The sequence below is a fragment of the Megalops cyprinoides genome, chromosome 6, assembly GCF_013368585.1.
Source record: "Megalops cyprinoides isolate fMegCyp1 chromosome 6, fMegCyp1.pri, whole genome shotgun sequence".
NCBI lineage: Eukaryota > Metazoa > Chordata > Actinopteri > Elopiformes > Megalopidae > Megalops > Megalops cyprinoides.
In genome coordinates this window covers 2397705-2416604 of record NC_050588.1, presented here as the reverse complement: position 1 = coordinate 2416604, position 18900 = coordinate 2397705, and the positions used below count along the sequence as shown (strand labels likewise).

The 18900-nt window shown below is 40.8% G+C and overlaps 1 protein-coding gene across 3 annotated transcripts in view; it reads right to left on the bottom strand.

Annotated features, from left to right (window-relative positions):
- The window catches only part of LOC118779113 (low-density lipoprotein receptor-related protein 1-like), a 176162-nt gene that overhangs the window by 146101 nt on the left and 11161 nt on the right, over positions 1-18900 (bottom strand). For all 3 annotated transcript variants that reach the window (XM_036531009.1, XM_036531010.1, XM_036531011.1), the window contains exon 2: positions 708-830. In XM_036531009.1, the coding sequence (XP_036386902.1) occupies positions 708-830 (123 nt within the window). The remainder of the gene's footprint in view (positions 1-707; positions 831-18900) is intronic.

Genomic DNA, 18900 nt, shown 5'->3' with positions numbered 1-18900 from the left:
CAATGGTAGTTTGTGTGTCACATGTGAATCTACCTTACATTAACGCCCAGTATCCTTTTGCATACACCAAATGATGTCAGTCATGAGCCATGCTATATCATACGGCAGACTCGCAGTGTGGCATCCACACACACAAAGGCTGTTTGGACATTTCCCAGGGTCCGTGCTAAAACCGAGGGGCGCATGCTTGTAAGAGAGGGTGAATCTCAAAGGATGGAGTACTATGGTGTTACTGTGGAGCACAAACGCCAGGGACCAGACTTAACACAGAGGGGACATATAGCCAGCCAAGCTGACCAGACTAAACAATCAGGCCACTATCAGCCTGTTATCAGGCAGCTGGACTAGACACAGTGATGTCCACTGAGGCGGTTATGTGGGTGGGGGGGTTGTGTGCATGGCACTTGTGTCATTTATTTGTGACACCACTGAAAATGCATGGGACTTGCTGCTGCACTGCAACACATTCAAGTTCCATTCTGCTAATGAGGCCAACTTTTGTCACACATCATCTCTACTTTCCACAAGGCAATATCAGGCCGTAAGAGAGTAGGCAAAACTCATGAATCATGTGAGACTGGCTCATTCTCAAGATTCAAATGTCATATTACTGTAGCAGTTGAAATGACTTTTTCCAATAATGGCTATGGTGCAGACAGCTGACACAACGACACAATAAGGTATGACGTGGTGGCGGCCAGACTTACAGACATCAGGTGCCTCATCGGAGCCATCAGGACAGTCTTTCTCCCCATCGCAGCGCCAACCCTTGGAGATGCATGTGACCTGGTCCTTACACACAAACTGCTTCGGGCTGCATGTCTTCAAGGCTGAAACAAGGAGCACACAGCAAGAAAATTTGGATTCTCGTTTTCTTCTAGGGCTGCAGCAATGATTCAAATTATTCAAAGACATCAATTCAAAACATGGTCCTGTGGACCTCTACAAATCAACAACAGAACTTAACTGGTGTCAAAAACTGCTGTTTCTGTGTAAGTCAGAGCTCTCTCTAGCATTCTACATTACATTATTTTCATTTAGCAGACACTCTTATCCAGAGAGACTTACAAATATATACATAGACTTATACAGCTGGACATTGAATTGCCTTGTCTAAGGGTACAGCAGCAGTGTCTCAATGGGGAATCAAACCAGCAACCTTTTGTTTGCAAGACCTGCTCTTTACCACTACTGCCATGCTCTTAGATATTAGAACATCTAAACAGCAAATATGTCACATGCTCTTCAAATGTATGTAGGCATGACAAGGTTTCTCTCTCTACAGAGTACTTCAGAATGGTATCATAGCTAAAAATGCACAGTGAAACAAATAAAGACTATGAGGAACACTATGAGGATATGATTTACTGCCTTTTTGATATTACTTGTGAATAACACCACGGTTTTAAAACACACGGCAAATTTACGAAATTCTTCAGACATTCCTGAGATGTGTATATGAGCATATTTACAAAACCTGTGAGGTGCTGCATGTTCTAGGATTTAAGGCTCTTCATTAATGACGATGTTTGGTGGAGCAGGGTTTTCACATTAAAAAATTACAGAATTCAATGATATTAAATTTTGAAAACTATAACTCAGTATCTTGTAACTGGTGTTAGATCACAGTGTTCTTGTTCACTGAGAAACAGAGTGAACATTTCTCACCTGATCTGATGCAAGGCTATCTGCTCAACTGGCTTTCACAGCGACTTGCTGACTGTAGATCAGCTTGGTTTTAGAAAACATGTGTTTGTTTAACCCTCCCCTTGCCCTGCAGAATCAAGGTCTGCTCCCCTGGCAGTCATCCCAGGTCAACATAGGTGTCAGGGACCAAATGTAACAAGATCCCTGTGTAGAGGTCAACAAAGGTTGCGTTGTTCTCCCAGGTCACAGGCCTTCCTCTCTTCTGGGTGTTAAGCTAAATTATAAGATTGATATTATCCTAAACCGCACCTTCTCCTTCCCAGCCTCCTCTCTGCCCCCCAAGATCATATGTCAAAAACACTGATCTGAGGCTGCTGCTATGTATTGGAGTTGAAAGAGAAGGGGCAGTTTGAACTGAGACCCTAAAAAAAGAAGCAACAGTGGAACACACAGTGTCCCACTTGGCTGGAATTTTCCAACCTCACAGCAGTATGCAGAAATGCGCGAGGTTCACCTCAAGTCCACAACTGCGCTTTGTCTTCAAATGGGCACATAGACAGACCTCACTCATAAAGAGATCCCATGCTTTTAACAGATCCATTACTTCATTGGTTTATTCCTTGTTTTTTTTTTCATTTTGTTTTTCCAGACCTGGGACAGAGTCCTCCTTCTTTTTTGACTTGTGAGGGTTTTCATGTCTGGCAGGACGTGCCTCTAATAGCCAGGAAGCTGCAAATTCCTTCAACCGCCACAAAGAAGTCAAGCGAGCACTGCAGCATGAACAAGCAATAAGTCAGCAAAGTTGGGTTTGCCATGCACCGCAGCATAAAAACCTGTGGGCCACTAGCGGCTGTGCACTGCCCCTCAGCTATTCATTCACTGTGCATTCTGGGTAATGCAGACTATGCCTTTAACTCAAGTAGGGCCCCTAAATGGCCTTGATATGCTCACAAACACTGCAAAATTGTGCTAAAAAGAGACCAAGGAAATGAAGGCAGTTTTGTGTAACATATGCGCTAGTTGTGCACATATTAACAAAGGCATCTTGAATTTGACCAATTTATTTTAACCTTACTCAAAAGAAGCCTGAGGTGGACACAGCAGGACAGAACTTGTGATAGGGACAGGCAATTACAAGCATAATTGTTTAATGTTAATGTTTAATGTTAATTTATTCAACATTAAAATAAATACCTAAAAGACAAGATAAGCCTGGATGTTTGACTATCTAAAAAGAGATCTTGCTGCGTTCAGCCAAAACATAATGGAAATCACATCTGCATGGTAAAATTAATTTCTCTTCGAAACATTTGGGACTACTGGATTTCTATTGAGATTTGTAAAATGAAGCATGCTCATCAATGCTTCATATCTAATATCATACTCGCCCACACCAGTATTCATGGTATACCATAGCCTCTTATTCCTTACTGCTTCTCTGCCATTTTAAAAATCAAGGCAAATTTGCAAAATTGCAAAAATGCACTCTTAAAAAAATAATAATAATGATTTATTATTATGTCTTGGGTCTAAAGGGAACTACCAAACCACATTAAAAGTAGACCACTTTGACTTCTGCTGTCTTAACCTAGTAGTCCTTTCCATGCTACAGTTTTAACATGACTTTGCTGGGGGTGGCGGCAATCAGTCCGACCACAGTGAACAACACTGTACTGTTCCAAAGTGGTCATTACTTACAATTACTGATTGTCCATATGAACATTTCCTACAAACCCTATGGTCTAACACAGGAAGTATCACCATCATAGGGACTATTATCATTAGGGCTACCCCCTAATAGTCGACCAAACGTTAGTCGATGAGAACAGTCTTAGTCGACCAAGTTTTCATTGGTCGGTTAGTCGCAGAAAAAAAAAACCCCTCAAACTCCATTCAGGAGCTGCGCCTTGTCGTTAAAAAGCAGGAATCCAAGTGTGGATCCAAAGTGTGGGATCATTTTGAGTATGTAAAGGACGGCCCCAAGAAGGTGATATGCAAACTCTGCATGCAAAGTTTCACCTATCATTCGTCGACCTCAAACATTGATCTGAAACTGAAACTTATCATCTGAAACATGTAGGGGAGAGCCGGTACGAAAGTAACATGGCGATTTTCTCCTGAGCCCATACAAGTCCGATATGCCTGACTGCTTCAGCACGTACAGCATGCAACACTCACCAGAACCCTGAAAAATTGCATGGATACATCATACTTTCGCGGAGTTATACCCAAGAAGCTGTTTTCAATCACAGAAAGTAAATTCACTCAAGCGGTAAATTTTTTTGAATGACAAGTTGTGTCTATTGTTTCATGTGTCATAGTCATGATCATTCAACAGATTGATTAGTATTTTAACACATCCTGAAGTTTGCCATGTAGGAGTTTCTCAGTTTAGAAGCATGTCAGGTTTAACTCTCAGGAGTCACTGTCAGGATGATTGTAACACTTGTTTCTTTCATCCCCCTACAATAACAACTATACATTGTACAAAATAGCACCTGGTATTGATAGAATACACACGTGAGTTGTTGATCACAACTAAAATTAGTTTCTGTCTGTAACGTTATCTTTTAAAATGATGTTTATCTGAAAAGTTTTACTTTCGTCCCGGTGTTCTGTCATTTTTTGGGTCCCATCAGAACGTGCAACCGGCAAGTAGTGCACATGCATAGGCATGCGCAAACGGTACAGCTGACAGAACCAAGTGCCCGCCCATAATTTTTGCGTCCTTTGACAGTAGAGACGGTGTTTAGAAATGTAGTTCAGTTTTTGTAAATGTAGCCCACTCACTCGCTATTTTTAAACAATAGTTTGTTAGATAGCTAGTTACTACTTTACTATCTATCTATCTATCTATCTAATGTTTCTCCATCGTATGTCTACACATTTGACATATTATCCGATATTTACATTTATATGACCTTGTGGTCTAAAACTTAGTTAGCTAGCTTAGCATTAATGGCACGCACAGGCTACCTTGATACGTTAGATGATGTACCTGTGCATATCTCATGACATGTTGCTAGCTAACTAACGCTTTTCCACTTTGTCTTGCATTACTGCAATGCTAGATCAAAGCGAATGAGATGCCTAATGTTTTTAGTGCTATATGTCACAGCTGGTTATAGCTAAAACACTGGTTGCATTTTCTGATGAGTGTCTACACTATTGAAATATGTTACCAGTCGTTTTATGGTGGTATAATTTTCTTCTAAGGTCATTTTAGACTATTTTTGTCATCTTAGATATTTTAAATATGATAAGTATAATATCATGTTGGTAGCATTTTCTGATGATCCATTTGTTGCCTATTAAAAATATGCAGGGGTAGGGTAGGCTACCCGCGGTAGGCTAGTATTTCAAGTTAGGGTAGCAAAGATCGATGGCTACAGATAGGACATTTCAACAAGGTAGGACAACACGACAGAACACCCAAAATTATTTATGCAATTCAGATCAAAATTATTTACTTTTTTGGGGGGAGGGGGGAATTGCAAATTGGCAAATACAGTTACTTTGACACAATTTACATAATTTAGTAAATTGTGTCAAAAATTGTGTCTATCTTACATTGACTTTACTAACATTTGACTTATCAAAATGTGCTTCCTAACGTTACTGTTTCTATAACACGTCAAAATCATGTGAAAGTTGCTGCCTTCCAGTAGCATTTTTTGACAAGGTAGCAATAGTTTATAGACTACGCTATAAATTCCTGCGCTAAACGGCTAATCACACCAGTGTGACCGTAGGCGTGAAAGGGTTATTCCATTATGCTAAATAATTAATGGCCTAATTAACATTAACGAATTTTAAAGTTAAGGCTATCTGCAGCTAAATGAATGTATTGTCGTGTGCGCTATTCAACTCAAGCTTATCCAAGTATTCGTGGGGATTGGGGAAGCTAAATTAGCCTACATCGCTTAGCCTACTAATGTTTCATGTTCTGTTTTTTATTTATCATTTGTTTTATAAGTTATTGTGTTGGTGTTACAAGTTCATAAGTTGTATTATGTTATACTGTGTTGAAATATATCAACAAAATGTTCAGTTTCCTTGCTGGTTGTTCCAACACATCATTACTGCTTTTGCCGTTAGCATTGTCATTAACAGGCGGCTTGCTTTGTGCGTGTGCTTGTAAAATTTATATTTTAAAGGCTCATTATTACGGTTTTGTATTTCTCTGTTACTTATAATGTTACTTATAACATTCTTCCTCAGCCCTGAAACTCAAAACATTTTCTGATGCCCCAAAAAATATATATTTAAATAATTAAATTAATGGCATAAACTACTAGTCGACTACTAGTCGATGAGGAAAATCTTTGGTCGGGGGCAGCCCTAATTATCATCATTTTTCTTATTATTACAATGCAGTCATGATGTAACATATGTCATTGTAAGCAAGCCCAAATTGATTCACACAAGCAGATCAACTGTACATAGTGATCAAAACACTGGGACAGACATTACATCAGTGGCTGCTTAAAAGCTCTGTTTATAAGAACCAGTTTTGGCTCACTAACATCATATGGTGCATATGGCTTATAGGGCAACAGTTGGTGTAGCGGTAGGGAGCAAGGCTCAAAACCAAAAGGTTGCTGGCTTGATTCTCTGCTAGGGATTTCAGCTGTTGAAAACCCACAATTACCTCAGTAAATATCCAGCTGTATAAATGGATACAACTGTAACCTACATGTATGTACAAGTAGCTTTGGATAAGAGTTTCTTCAAACTGACAATAATCTGATTTCCTCAAGGGAACACATGGCCACAGAATTAATGAAAATTCTCCTGTCAGCTAATGAAATAAACACAGCTGAGAGATTGGTAATTCCCCAGCCTACAACATTCTACACAAAACAGGAGGTGTCACATTATGAAAATGCATTCCAGGTGGCAAGGCACCACAGCTCCTGTTATTATGGAGACACTCAAAAACCATTCTTACTAGTTAATTTAACAATGGATGATATAAAACCACTGAACATTTCAAAAACATTTTGCTCCATGTTTGAAGAACAGAGCCAAGCAGGACATTTTTAATTTTAATTGAGAGGAAGAAAATTTATGTTTAAAACAGAAATGCCTCCTTCTACACCTTCATTAGGGACCTTGCTTTTAAGAATCTACCTCTTCCAGAAGTCCAAATCATTTTGGACCAATGTGATTTGTATAACTGCATTGTGCTAATAACACTATTTTGTGTGAAATCTAATATTCTGATTACTCATAAATTAAAGCTGATGTTCGAAAGAATATTAAAAGATATTAATTTAATAGCTAACATCCTAATTTGTCTTGCCTTTCCATGCAACCTCAACACCCTGCCCACCCTGGCCACTGCCTCCTGCCTCTACACCTGCAGCATTTATTCTAGCTGTAGAAAGAACAGGAGGCTGGCCTGACGGGGTCCGCTCTGGCCTCTCTCACTCATACAGAAGTCCTGCTATACTGGGAGAGGTTATCCACAGGGGAGGATGACCACAATCCAAAAAAGGCAGCGCAGCGGCGCAATACCGTAGTCACATTTGCAGCAGCAGTGTGGGGGAGACATTCATCTCTATCTGTTTACAAACCATAGATCAGGGTTATTATCGTATACTAAAACTAAAACTAAGACGAAAAGTAATGGTTTTTAGACATTTTCGTAAACTGAAATAAAATAATTTACCCAAAGAAAATGCAAAACTAAAACTAAACAAAACTAATAATGATTGTTAAAAAACTAATAAAAACAAAATAAGAAAAAACAAAAAATAATTGTCGTTATCGTTTCAAGACGGCGGAGGTTGTATCCATGGCGGCAGGTGTCACACTCAGAGGCGGTTTGTTCCTGAGGGCGATCGGGCAACGCACCACCAAAGGGGGAAAGGGAGGGAATTTTTCACATCACACATCCTACCACAGTGCTACTCTAGCTGTGACTGTTCTAGACAGTTTGTCCTGCCTCTGAATATCATAGTCCAATCAGCATCAAGTTATGTTCCGTGGAGTACCGCCCCTTTCGGGCGATTTCAGTCTGGTTGAAAATTCCACAGATAGCTTCGATATACTCTCATGTTGAGGCAATTTTCGAACTGCAGGCGCTGCAATGCAATCTGTATGGGTTCTGGGTGGGCTTGCACTAATGTGCTTTCGTCATACGGAACCTGGTGTAGGGATCGCTGGGGCAGGCAGCGATCTTGTCACATTCAAGGTCAACATAGCTAATGTTACCTCAACTCAGAGCAACTCGATTGTGGCATTAAAAAAAAATACCGTTCAGTCAGAACATCAAGCAAGTATCTACAAAGGGGGGGGGGGGGGGGGGGGTATACATACTAAACTGAAACTAATGAAAATACTGGTGAAACTAACTAAAACTAAAAAATTGGAAATTCAGACTGGATACAAACATATTATCAAAATAAAAACGAATTTGAAAATGTAAAACTATTATAACCTTGCCACAGATTCCAGGCATATGGAATAAATAGGACATATCATAGATTCAGAAATCCTGTGTATTAATATGCCTAGGAGGTGACTGTAGGTGTCTCTGAGTCCAAAGGATGCCCAGAGTTCATGTGTGAGTGGATGTGTGGTGTACAGCAAGCATCCTGGGAAGTAAGTCTTGCAAAATTGAAAAATTGGTGACCAAAGACCACAGTGCCATTTGGATTTGAGCACAACAACTGTTCAACACTGAAATAACACACCACTTAATGACCACAGAGAGTGTGAGCACCACCCTTCCTTTAGATTTCCTTGGCCCTTAGTTCATGTTCTGGGACAAAGGTCTCCTCTGAAAACCAGCATGTCATGGATGTCATCATCTCGCTCACAAAACGCCGGCAGGGAGTGCTTCACCCACTCCTAAAGAGCTGCAGCTCGCTGCCCATCCGCACACTGCTGTGATACTGACCAAGCACATGGACACACACAATCTGACAAACTGAATGCAATCCCATAGGGCCCATGAGTGAGGAGGCCAGGGCACACAGGTGAGTGAAAGAAGAGGGAACAGGCTGGCATGGAGGTCAGTGAGTAAAGAGCACAGAGAGGCAGTGGACAGCCTCACATCTCTTAAACATGTTCTGCTGAAGTAACATTTCATCCCTGCTTCAGTTATTCCTCCTCTTAAACTGGTAACAGTGTGGGATACCAGCAAACCGGATGCACGCGCATACAGAATACTTGTGCATTCTGGAGACCTCTGTTTTGAGGCCCACTCCCAAAGTAACCCAGGTTACCAGAGGGTCGCGATACTCTCCCTGTCACCACATCCTCATTGGCCACCAGGCCCAACCTGCAAGCCTAGCTCTGAGCCAACAGGCCTGCACGATGAGGAAAATCTGCAATGTGCGATAACATTGTTCAGTATTGCGATGACAATATGACTTGCGATAAATGAACAAATATTGAAGTGTGCATATTAGCTATACAGTTGCTATGTCTTTCTGCTTTAATAGGTACACTGCTAAGTACATAGACCCCAAACATTGAATAGCCTATGCCCATTGAATAAAGAAATGAAATAAACTATTTCGGACATGCTTTTATTGAACAAATTGCACATGAATACCCAACCAATTAAACAGAACATTAATTTAAATAAGACATTATAACTATAAGAAATTAAAGTTTAATTTCCCCTGCTCCCTTTAAAGTATTTTCTTCTAAACCAGAGGTGCCCAAATTTTTCCCTTTGAAGGGCCAAAAATTAATCTGGATGGAGGGCCGCGGGCCAAAAATAAATGTTGATGTGATGTGAAATTACATTAAAATGTGTTATATTTTATAGAAAATTAACATTCTAAATCTAAAATAAAATTTTAAAATAATAAAATTATTATAACATTACTCTTTAATCTGCTTAATAGTAATTTTATTAATTTGCAGAGATGATTGTCAAAAACATAAAACATCCATATGTTTCTTTTTGGGAGCATAAACATATTTAAACGGAAAGAAACCTTCTGACAGAAAGTGCATGCAACTCAAGGTGCTTTAGAAAATTAATAAAAAAAACTGACAAAAATATAAAGTCAAACATCATAGTGACAACACTGAATAACAAATCAATATTGGATATTAAGTTTACGTTGAGCAACGTTTAAGTTACACGTCATCACAAAATGCCCCAATATGGTAGCTATGAGCCACAATATCAAAACGAAAATGAGCTTCTCATTCACAGGGTCACTCGGAACGATTTGGTAATTTCGTTTTATAGTAACGTTGGCTAACTTAATAATACCAACAACAGATTATTGGTCGGAAATACAACAGAATTCGCTAACCCGGGCTGCCAGGTTTGGCATAATTATTTTCCTAATTGGTGATTTCACACTGACTTGTGTGACTGAAATGACAATAGTTTGGTTTCCTTACTGAGATCACGTCAACTTAACAAAATAAAACATGCACTTCAGCCATCAATTTCAACACCCATTCCTGCGCAGAATTAGCCACGGTTTGTTTCCACGGTTAGCAGTTTTTTGTAAGTAAACAATTGGCAGAGTGGTGCTTTGGTGCTTTTTCCAAAGCGAACCTGTCGGGAATCGGTTTTGATAGCGTGTAACACGATTTCAGCTTTTTATGTGATGTCACTTGAAATCAGACTGGTAACCCTGTCTGTAGTTTAGTGCATTTTATTTCCTATTCTACCAGCGCTCCGTGCCCGTGCCCCTTCCCGCTCATTGGTGGAACGTCAGTTTTAAGGGGCGCGCCATCTTACCCGGAAGAACGTGGCGGTGGGAGCGCATAGCTCATGGTGGGCCAAAACAAAAAAGGAGCGAAATTGGGCGGCCCGGTGATAGGTCAAATGTTTGCATGCTGAGTGTGAATGCATGGCACGTGTAAATAAAATGATTTTTCATATTTATCGCATTTCAGGCAGTTTTTGCGATGTGTTTATTGCGCATGTTCATATCGTGATGATGATGAAAATTGGATTTATCGGTCAGCACTATGAGCCAACTGGATTTCAGTGAGCCAAGCAGGGCCCCTGTGAGGACAGCTACAAGTTCCTCAGGCCCAGCCCAAGCTGGGACAGATGGTGAGTCAAGTCAGCCTCACATGGGCCCTTCCCAGTGAGTGTGCATAAAACAGGAAATAAAACATAGGCGGCTCTAAATTTGCCTTAAAACCACAAACCAAAGATGGGTGACCACAGAATGGACTACTTTCTTGCCTATTCTGGGGCTGGGGGACTGATTGTGGATGTGGGGAAAGGGCCATACACTCAGCTGACATCTGTTTGTCAGAGACATTTTGCTGAGACATTTACTTATGTCTTCACTCTGCCAAAGCTGGAATATTTCACACAGAAAGGTCTTATTAATATATGAAAAAAACCAAAAGGAATTTTTTTTTTCTCCAAGTATGCAGACAAGCTGTCTGCTTCCCTAAAGGATGACCACGGAATTTTCTGTTTGTTTGTCTGTTCTTTTTTTTCCACTGTGAATTATTTTAGCACATTCCGCAGAGGGGGTGGAATGAGGAGAGCCTCCTGTCTCGCCAGCACCAGGAGCTGAGGCCAGCGCACAGCAGCCTTTAAAACGTGACACAGTCCCCTCAAAATGAGGCATTTTTCGCCCTCTCCCGCGAGTATCTCTAACTGCCGCCAGGGCGCTCGCATGCTAGGAACAATTACACCACTGCAAGGAGTAACCATTCATCTTTTCTTTTTTCAGATGCATTTAATCACACAGGAACGTCCACGGCAAGCCAGCCTGAGCTTCATGTGTACTGTAACCTCTCCTTTCCAATTTCTAGATATGTCCATGGTGAAACAATAACCAGCTCAAAATGAAATAACTAGCAAACTAAATGAAATTGACAACTATTATACGCATATTTTCTCTTAGATTTATAGAGCAGATTAAATGTGCAGTAGTCCTTCAGGTTAGCAAAACTAAGCAAACATTACAATTTTTTCTTTTTTTTTTACACAATATTTCTATTAACCTCTCAGGCTTGAATGAATAAATCATAAAATAAATAATTTAATAAAATAAAAAATGTTAGTTAAGGACAAAGAACCACTGTAGTTCAAACAAATTCTTTCCCAATCCCTCACTACACAAGCAGGTACGCTGCCACACAAAGCAGGCACCTCATGATAAAGACAGCCTGAATCTGGCTAGCGCTGGAAACAGTCTCACCGCATCCTTACCAGTTTTGTCTAACACTGCGAGAGAGAGCCCATTCACAAGTTGCTGGGAGTAAAGGGAAAGACTCAAACACCAACGCTCTGTAGTCACACAGTTCACTCCTCAAAGCTACACCCTGTTGGTGGACATGGGGAATGGCTGAAGTGCCCATATGTGCCATCACCCAGAGGATGAACAGTATAAAATAAAGCTTCAACAACAGCAAACATATTCTAGTGTTAAGAGTGAAATAATTTTCTAACTCTGCCTACTTCCTTTCACAACATTGTGTGAATGTGTTTCAGTGAATATATCTATTCTGTAAAATGTACTTAATTTAAAATGTATTATTTTAAATTAAGCACATAGCCAGCTCTACTGGTTTTAGATTTGTGAATTTCAATAGCTAAATTAAACTGGCACAATGAAATGAATTTTCACTTCTTCAGGTTGAAATCTTTTTCAAGCAATTTCCAGGGCTTTGAAAGGTAACACCACAGTCCTTCATGAAGTTTCAAATGTCTATAGAGTTTGGGGTAACAAACTCAAAATCTATCAAGCTGCCTGTCACATATGTTTTCACAGTAGTGTTACTAAATGTTTAAGTAACATTTATTTTTAAGGTTAATATTTCAAACAAACTTCTTTTTATTGGTTGGCTATTTACATATCATATAGTTACCTGCAATCATACTGTGTTTTTAACACTTCACTGCCTGTTCAGTCAAGTACCCTTACTCATTCTTTAATACCTTCCTTTAAATGACAGAGTGCAAGCACCATATGGCCACCTCTAACCATCACAGTAACTGATTTTCTTTCAATTATTTAAATTCAAACCAATTTCCTCCTGTAAAAAATATATCAAATGAATAAATCAAAAAGACTTGTTTTTGTTAGTTTTTGAAAGTTGTAGTCCCCTTTTTGTATCCATAACAGATTACAGTTGGAGCACTTCAGCAGCATCAGGGGGATGGCTGAATAGTTAAATATGGATGCTGTGTGATCTCGGAAAAGCACTGATCCACATGGTGAAATGTGCCATAATAGCTGTCCTAGAAAAGCCAGCAGGCCAAATGATTGTGTTTATATATGGCTTCTAATTAATGTCTAATCAATTGTCTGTCTAATTAAGCAGCCAATTGAAAGCTGCTGAGGGAGGAGGAAGAGGGTTAGGGGCTGGCTCTTATTTGTGACATTTTCAAGCAGTAAAGATTACCCACACTTAACGACGTTAGGAAATGGTAATGGCAAAGAAAACATGCGAGCATTCACTTGGTTCAAATATCAGGGAGCTTGATCCCGACTGAGCAAAGTACTTTAGGTGAACTGAGAGCTGCAGTTAATGAATTGTGAAAATGATCTCCAGGATAAGTGTAAGCTTAAACTGTAATCTATATAAACTCTATATGTCACTATGGATAAGGGATGGGTTCCTGACGAGCCAGTGAATCACATATTACACAGAGACAAAATGGCAGCTGTTAAGAAAGACCAGTGCATTTGTTGCAGTCTCTCCAGGTGTGTGGTAGGACGCAGAAGGCTGGGCTCAAGGCCCAGTGTTTTTCCACTGCTGGCCCCAGCAGTGAGCTGTAAGCAGACTAGCTCAAGGGGCAGGCTGGGGGAATGTCACACATGCTGTCAATGAGAAACCCACACCCCGGCCTTATTTGATCAACCGGCCATATGTTAAATGCTTTGGAGTTACAACCATTTGAGCTGGTTCAGACCCTGCCTCTCAGGCACTGTCTGCTTAGCCCCAGGAAGCACTCTGTCAAGCAGATAGGAAGCAAACAGAAAAGGAGGACCTGCACATGGCACACTTTTAAGCAGCAGAGCTGCCAGACACCTTCTATACCACTGTGCAATGGAAAACACATCTTCAACCCAGAGCAGTCAAAAAAACTGAGTTTAGACACAGCTATAGCTTTGATAGAAGCAATAAATATGGGGCACTGCTCTAGGACTACATTTTTTTCACTGGGAGAGTAATTAGTAATGTATGTAGGTAATTAACAGCCATTTGAGAACTCTCCAACAGTCAATATTCATAACAAATGAATTCAATTATGGAATACTGAAATCCTCATCAAGGGGAGCAAAGACTTAAGATTGATGAGGCAGATTAAAGTGAATGACTTTTTCATCTTTTGATGAGGACTTAATCTGAATGTCATCTGAAGTATCTCAAAGTATTCCACATTCTCAGATTTTTGGTTTTAATGTACAAAATCACCATGGAAATTCATACTCACAGAAATGGAAGCTAGTTCAACTAAATCAACTCTCAGGTGAGTGCCAACCAATTTTTAGTTATTCATTTCACTTACTCCTAATCTATATCCTTAGTGGTATCTTTGCTGGCTCCATGGTAGGGAATAAAACTAGCAGAATGTAAAGCATACCAACCATGATATGATCCTAATGTTATGGTGATGAACCAGTGCCTTTCAAACTTTGCATGTCTGTGAAGATACCTGCTGGTTTCCTGGTTGGGGCAGGCACCCTAATGGAGTGGTCCGTTGGTGCATTTATTTCCAGCCTTTCCTTCCTGTTGTGTCACTAGATCACATTAATATCCACCCTCTCTCATGACATTTAATTAAGCAATTTGCTAAATTTCCAAACAAGCCATATCCATCTCGGGTGGAGCAAATAAACAAACAGGGTTGATTTTAAATCAGGCTGTTGAACCCCCATCTGAACTGTCTGGTGAGAGGGACAAGGAGCAGGGCCCAGAATGGGGTTGGTTCACTTCGCCTTTTCCTACCTTTTACAAAAGTGTTGCAAGCGTAAACTTGCCACTATAATTCACAAATAACAATGCAAACCAACAACATAATGTTATCAGTTCCTTATGGAATGTCTTTTTATTCATATTTCAAACTCAAGACAATTAAGACATTTGAGCAAAAGAGAAGAAAAATTGGCTATTAACATATTTTCTTTGTACTTTGTGAATTATTCAATGGCATGAACCCTTAAGGAACTGACCCGGAGACCAGAGTGAGACAATAGAATTTCACTGCACTGTACATTGTACCCTGGCATGTGACAAATAAAAAACTGACTTTAGAAGAAGGCTAATAAAATGTATCGCTGAGAATGGGCTAAGAACCACTAGGATAAGGAAGACCAGTCCATGGGGAAGTCTCTCAGCCACAGAGAGCCCATTCTCCGGGTAATATCCCTTGCTGTGCCCTGAGTTTGAGCTGAAGGTCCCAGGCAGAGAACGGCAGATGATGGAGCTGTAGAAGACACCCCCACAGTAGCACCCCAGTCCACATTTAACTATCTCCTGTCACCAGGAACCGATCTCACAGCACGGAGAAAGCACAGGAAACAGCTCTCACAGCACAGAGAGATGGCAGGGAAGAAACCGCAGAACACAGAGAGAGCAGAAAGGACAGCACTGCACCTCTGGCCCGTCCTCTCACAAATCCTACTACCAGCATACTGTGCTGTGCCCCTCCCATGAAAGCTCCTACTAGAGCTGTACCTTGGATTCAGCGCAGCATCTAACACCCTACAACCCATACCCCCAAAGCACACAGGCATTCCCAATCCCAATTCCATAAAGGGTCAGCATGCACACAGACACAGAGAAGAGAGGTATATATTACACAACATTATCCTACCTGGAACATAACTTTTACAACTACACAGCTTTGTTCATTATCCTCCATTCATGTCCTCCATTGTTCCTTGCCTCCATTTTGCCAGCTACCAAGAAAGCTTTTCAAAGCTTGGAATTTATGAACAGAAATTACTCTGTGTGCCAGAGACCATCATTCTCTGCTGAGAGCCAACTGGTGTTCTTTCTGTACTGGCAGTGTCGCTCCTGTCTTTGAGCAGTTGTTAAGCATTTCACAATGCACACAGGAAAAGGATCAGGTTTAGTCTACTGAAGACAGTGTATACGCTGTTATCATAAAAATACGCAACTCAGAACACAAACACTCGAGGATTCTCCAAGTACACCTGACCTTCACCAAAAAACTCCTCTTTGAAAAGGCATGATGTTTCATTAACAGAGTTTGAGATTACACAAAAGATTCATGTGGCAGTTTTCATAACAAAAGGGTAAGGTTGGAGTTATGGAGCAGAGATGGAGAAATGAACTGCTTCAATGTCGAGCCAAAGATATCCCATCCTTATGATGCTAACACTGAAACACCAGGAATGTCTGCCAGGAGAAACAGAATCCCTTCTTTGAGTTCCATAGCCCCACTCTACATGTGTGGCTGGGTTTGTCTTCACACTGCTAGTTTCTCACAATGTTTCTGAAGGAAAGTAAAGACTCACAAACAAAGCAGGACAGGTCCGACATCACAGCCTTCTCTCTGGGACCGTGAGGTTTAATAAGTGGAAATGAAACGGACTCGAACAAGTGGATTAACTGCGACTTGGAACACAAGGCCAAATAACACGGTATTACACGGCCTCGAGCAAATGTCAAATATCCTTTGGCTTAATTAAAGTTGAAAGGGGTTTGTTGTTTTGAGAATGGCTAAGGGAGAGCCATTAAACTGAATTTCTTGCTCTGCAGGGTGAGTGACCAAGGACACTGACTGGACCAGTCTTTAACACAAACGTTGGCCCTAGGGACCTGGGGCTGGAAGGCTGCACACTGAGTCTAGGAGGTGGGCTGCTGGGGGGGTGAGGGGGGTTGGGATGTTATTCGGATCTCTCAATAGCCTCTTCGTGTCAAACCACAACAAAGGGAAGCCCCGCTGACCTCTAGTAACCAGATAAGGCCTGGCTTACAGCTGCCAACTGCAGTTAAAGCACAGGAGAATTATAAAGGAAGACCTCTACTACAGTGACTGCCTACCAGTCCACTGACCCCATCCATTTCATGTTATCCAGGTTTTTTTTTTTTTAGACTTGCTCACAATAAGATGTCGGAAAACCAAATAAAAAAACAGCAGCCTGTCTTAAACAGGGGTCCTGGAATGTCTGCCTGCTGTTAAAACTTCAATGTGTCTCCTTGGGGAAACAAACAAACAAACAACAAAACACCCAAATGTGGAACCCGGGCTAACATAAATGTTTTATGAATTTGCCACAAACTGAGGGAGATTTTTTTCAGAAGAGGGCATAGCAAAAACAGGATATTCAGGTGAGATGTTTTCAATGATTTTAGACCTCTACATATCCCTGTAAATAAAGACCATAAATTACCATCAGATCAAAGCAGATGGGAGATGCATTTGTGATACAGCAAATTTCAGAAATGCTCTCATGCCTGGAGCCAGCAGCTGAGAAACACCACTTCTCTAGCAGTTTGGCTAAACTTCTGTAAGATCTGCATCTTCTACCTGCTGTCTGCTGTATCCAGGACTGTGTTAAGCCTGGCTCTGAATACAAAGGGTCAAGTACAAAGGCTTCCACTACTAACTCTGGTAAATTATTTTATAACTAATAAAAATACATCCTAATGTCTGGATAAAATATGCCTTTAACTAATTTCCAACTGTTACCCTCTTGTTCTGCTGAGAGAACTAATCATAAAATATGCAGTTCCTTTTGTTCATCCCTTTTAAACATTTGAAAATCAAATCTCTCCCAACTCTCCTTTTATCGAGAATGAAAGGATTAAGTATCTTGAGTCTCTCTTCATGACTCATGTTTGATACCTGCAACCAGTCTTGTTATACTTCTCTGTACTTTTTCTTTTCAGGTCCTTCTTATAGCATGGTGCCTAGATGGTCAAATATGTTCTGACATATGCACTGTATTACATTAATATAACTTTCTCTGTCTTATAATCAATACTTTTAGCTATTTATCCCAGCATTCTTGTTGCTATAAATCCCTGCATCCTTCCGCTATAAATAATATGCTAATATGCTAATGCTAATATGCTAATTAGGATCAATCTCACTTACAGTAAAATCTGTTTCATATCCACAGTGAATAATAGTGCTAATTTCCAAGTGCTAAAAACTGATATTTTTCAGAGAGCAGGGCTGGGGCCATTTTAACAGTACCTTAACATGCAAGCCAAGTCTAATGCTATCAACGAGGCATGAGTGGTGAAATAACAATGCAGAGGATTACATCAAATCCTGTGCTGCCTTTCCCCAAGGCTGCCTTAAGCATATTACAGTACAAAGCCCTGGCTCACAGAGATTAGGCCTAATTGCCCCAAGCACATTCTTATTAAATGCAGACATATTAAAAAAAAAACAAGTCTCAGAGGTCCTCACTGACAGAGCAGCCCTCAGGGGCTGATGGATAGTGGTGGCATCTAAATTAATGACCCTTCATTTCTTATTACCTATTACTTGTGCTCCCAACAAGTTGCATGGTGTTGTCCTGGAAGAAACCAAATCATAGCGTTACAATACCAGGGGCAATAACTATACAAAAACCTTCATAAGAATTGCAGTAGAGGTAACGATTGTGCTTCACGCAACTGCACATCATCCCTTATCATCATAACCGTGTATGCTGCCTATCACCGCACAGAACATCATACATCACTACGTATAAGCATGACTGACAGGTAAAATAGAGGCAACGATTGTGCTGCACAGACCAGCCAAGTCCAAAGGGAGAGGAGGGGACAGAGAAGCATTAGGTTAGCACACATACTCCTCCTGCACCATCCATGGTAAGACATCCCACCCCTGACACTGGAATTACTGAAAACCCACTGCATGACAGAAGTAGACAGGTCCAACAAACCATGGCAGACTGTAAAACTGCCAGCATTGTCACATCAGCCCCCCAACCCCACCAGCTGGGTGTTCACAGGGGAGGTGCCTGACAAGCCCACGGTTTCCAAGGTGAGAACAGACAGGTAGAGGTACACCTTGCCCAACAGGCAGTCCCTGGAGGAGGGACTAGGGCTTCATCCCAGACAATAAAACTCACAGTAGTTTACCTTACAGTTAGCATTGGATGTGTTCATTAATTACATCTCACTATTAGTGTCAGTCGATGAGTATCTGAATATGAACCACAGGTGAGGTACCAAGCACAAGGGTCCAAGTACAGACCAAACCAATGACCCTTTTCAGGCTCCCTCATATCAATCCGGGCTTATCCCCTCCACTCCACTAAAGTGACACACAGTGTTTTACATGAAGAGTGGAGGGAGAGAGAA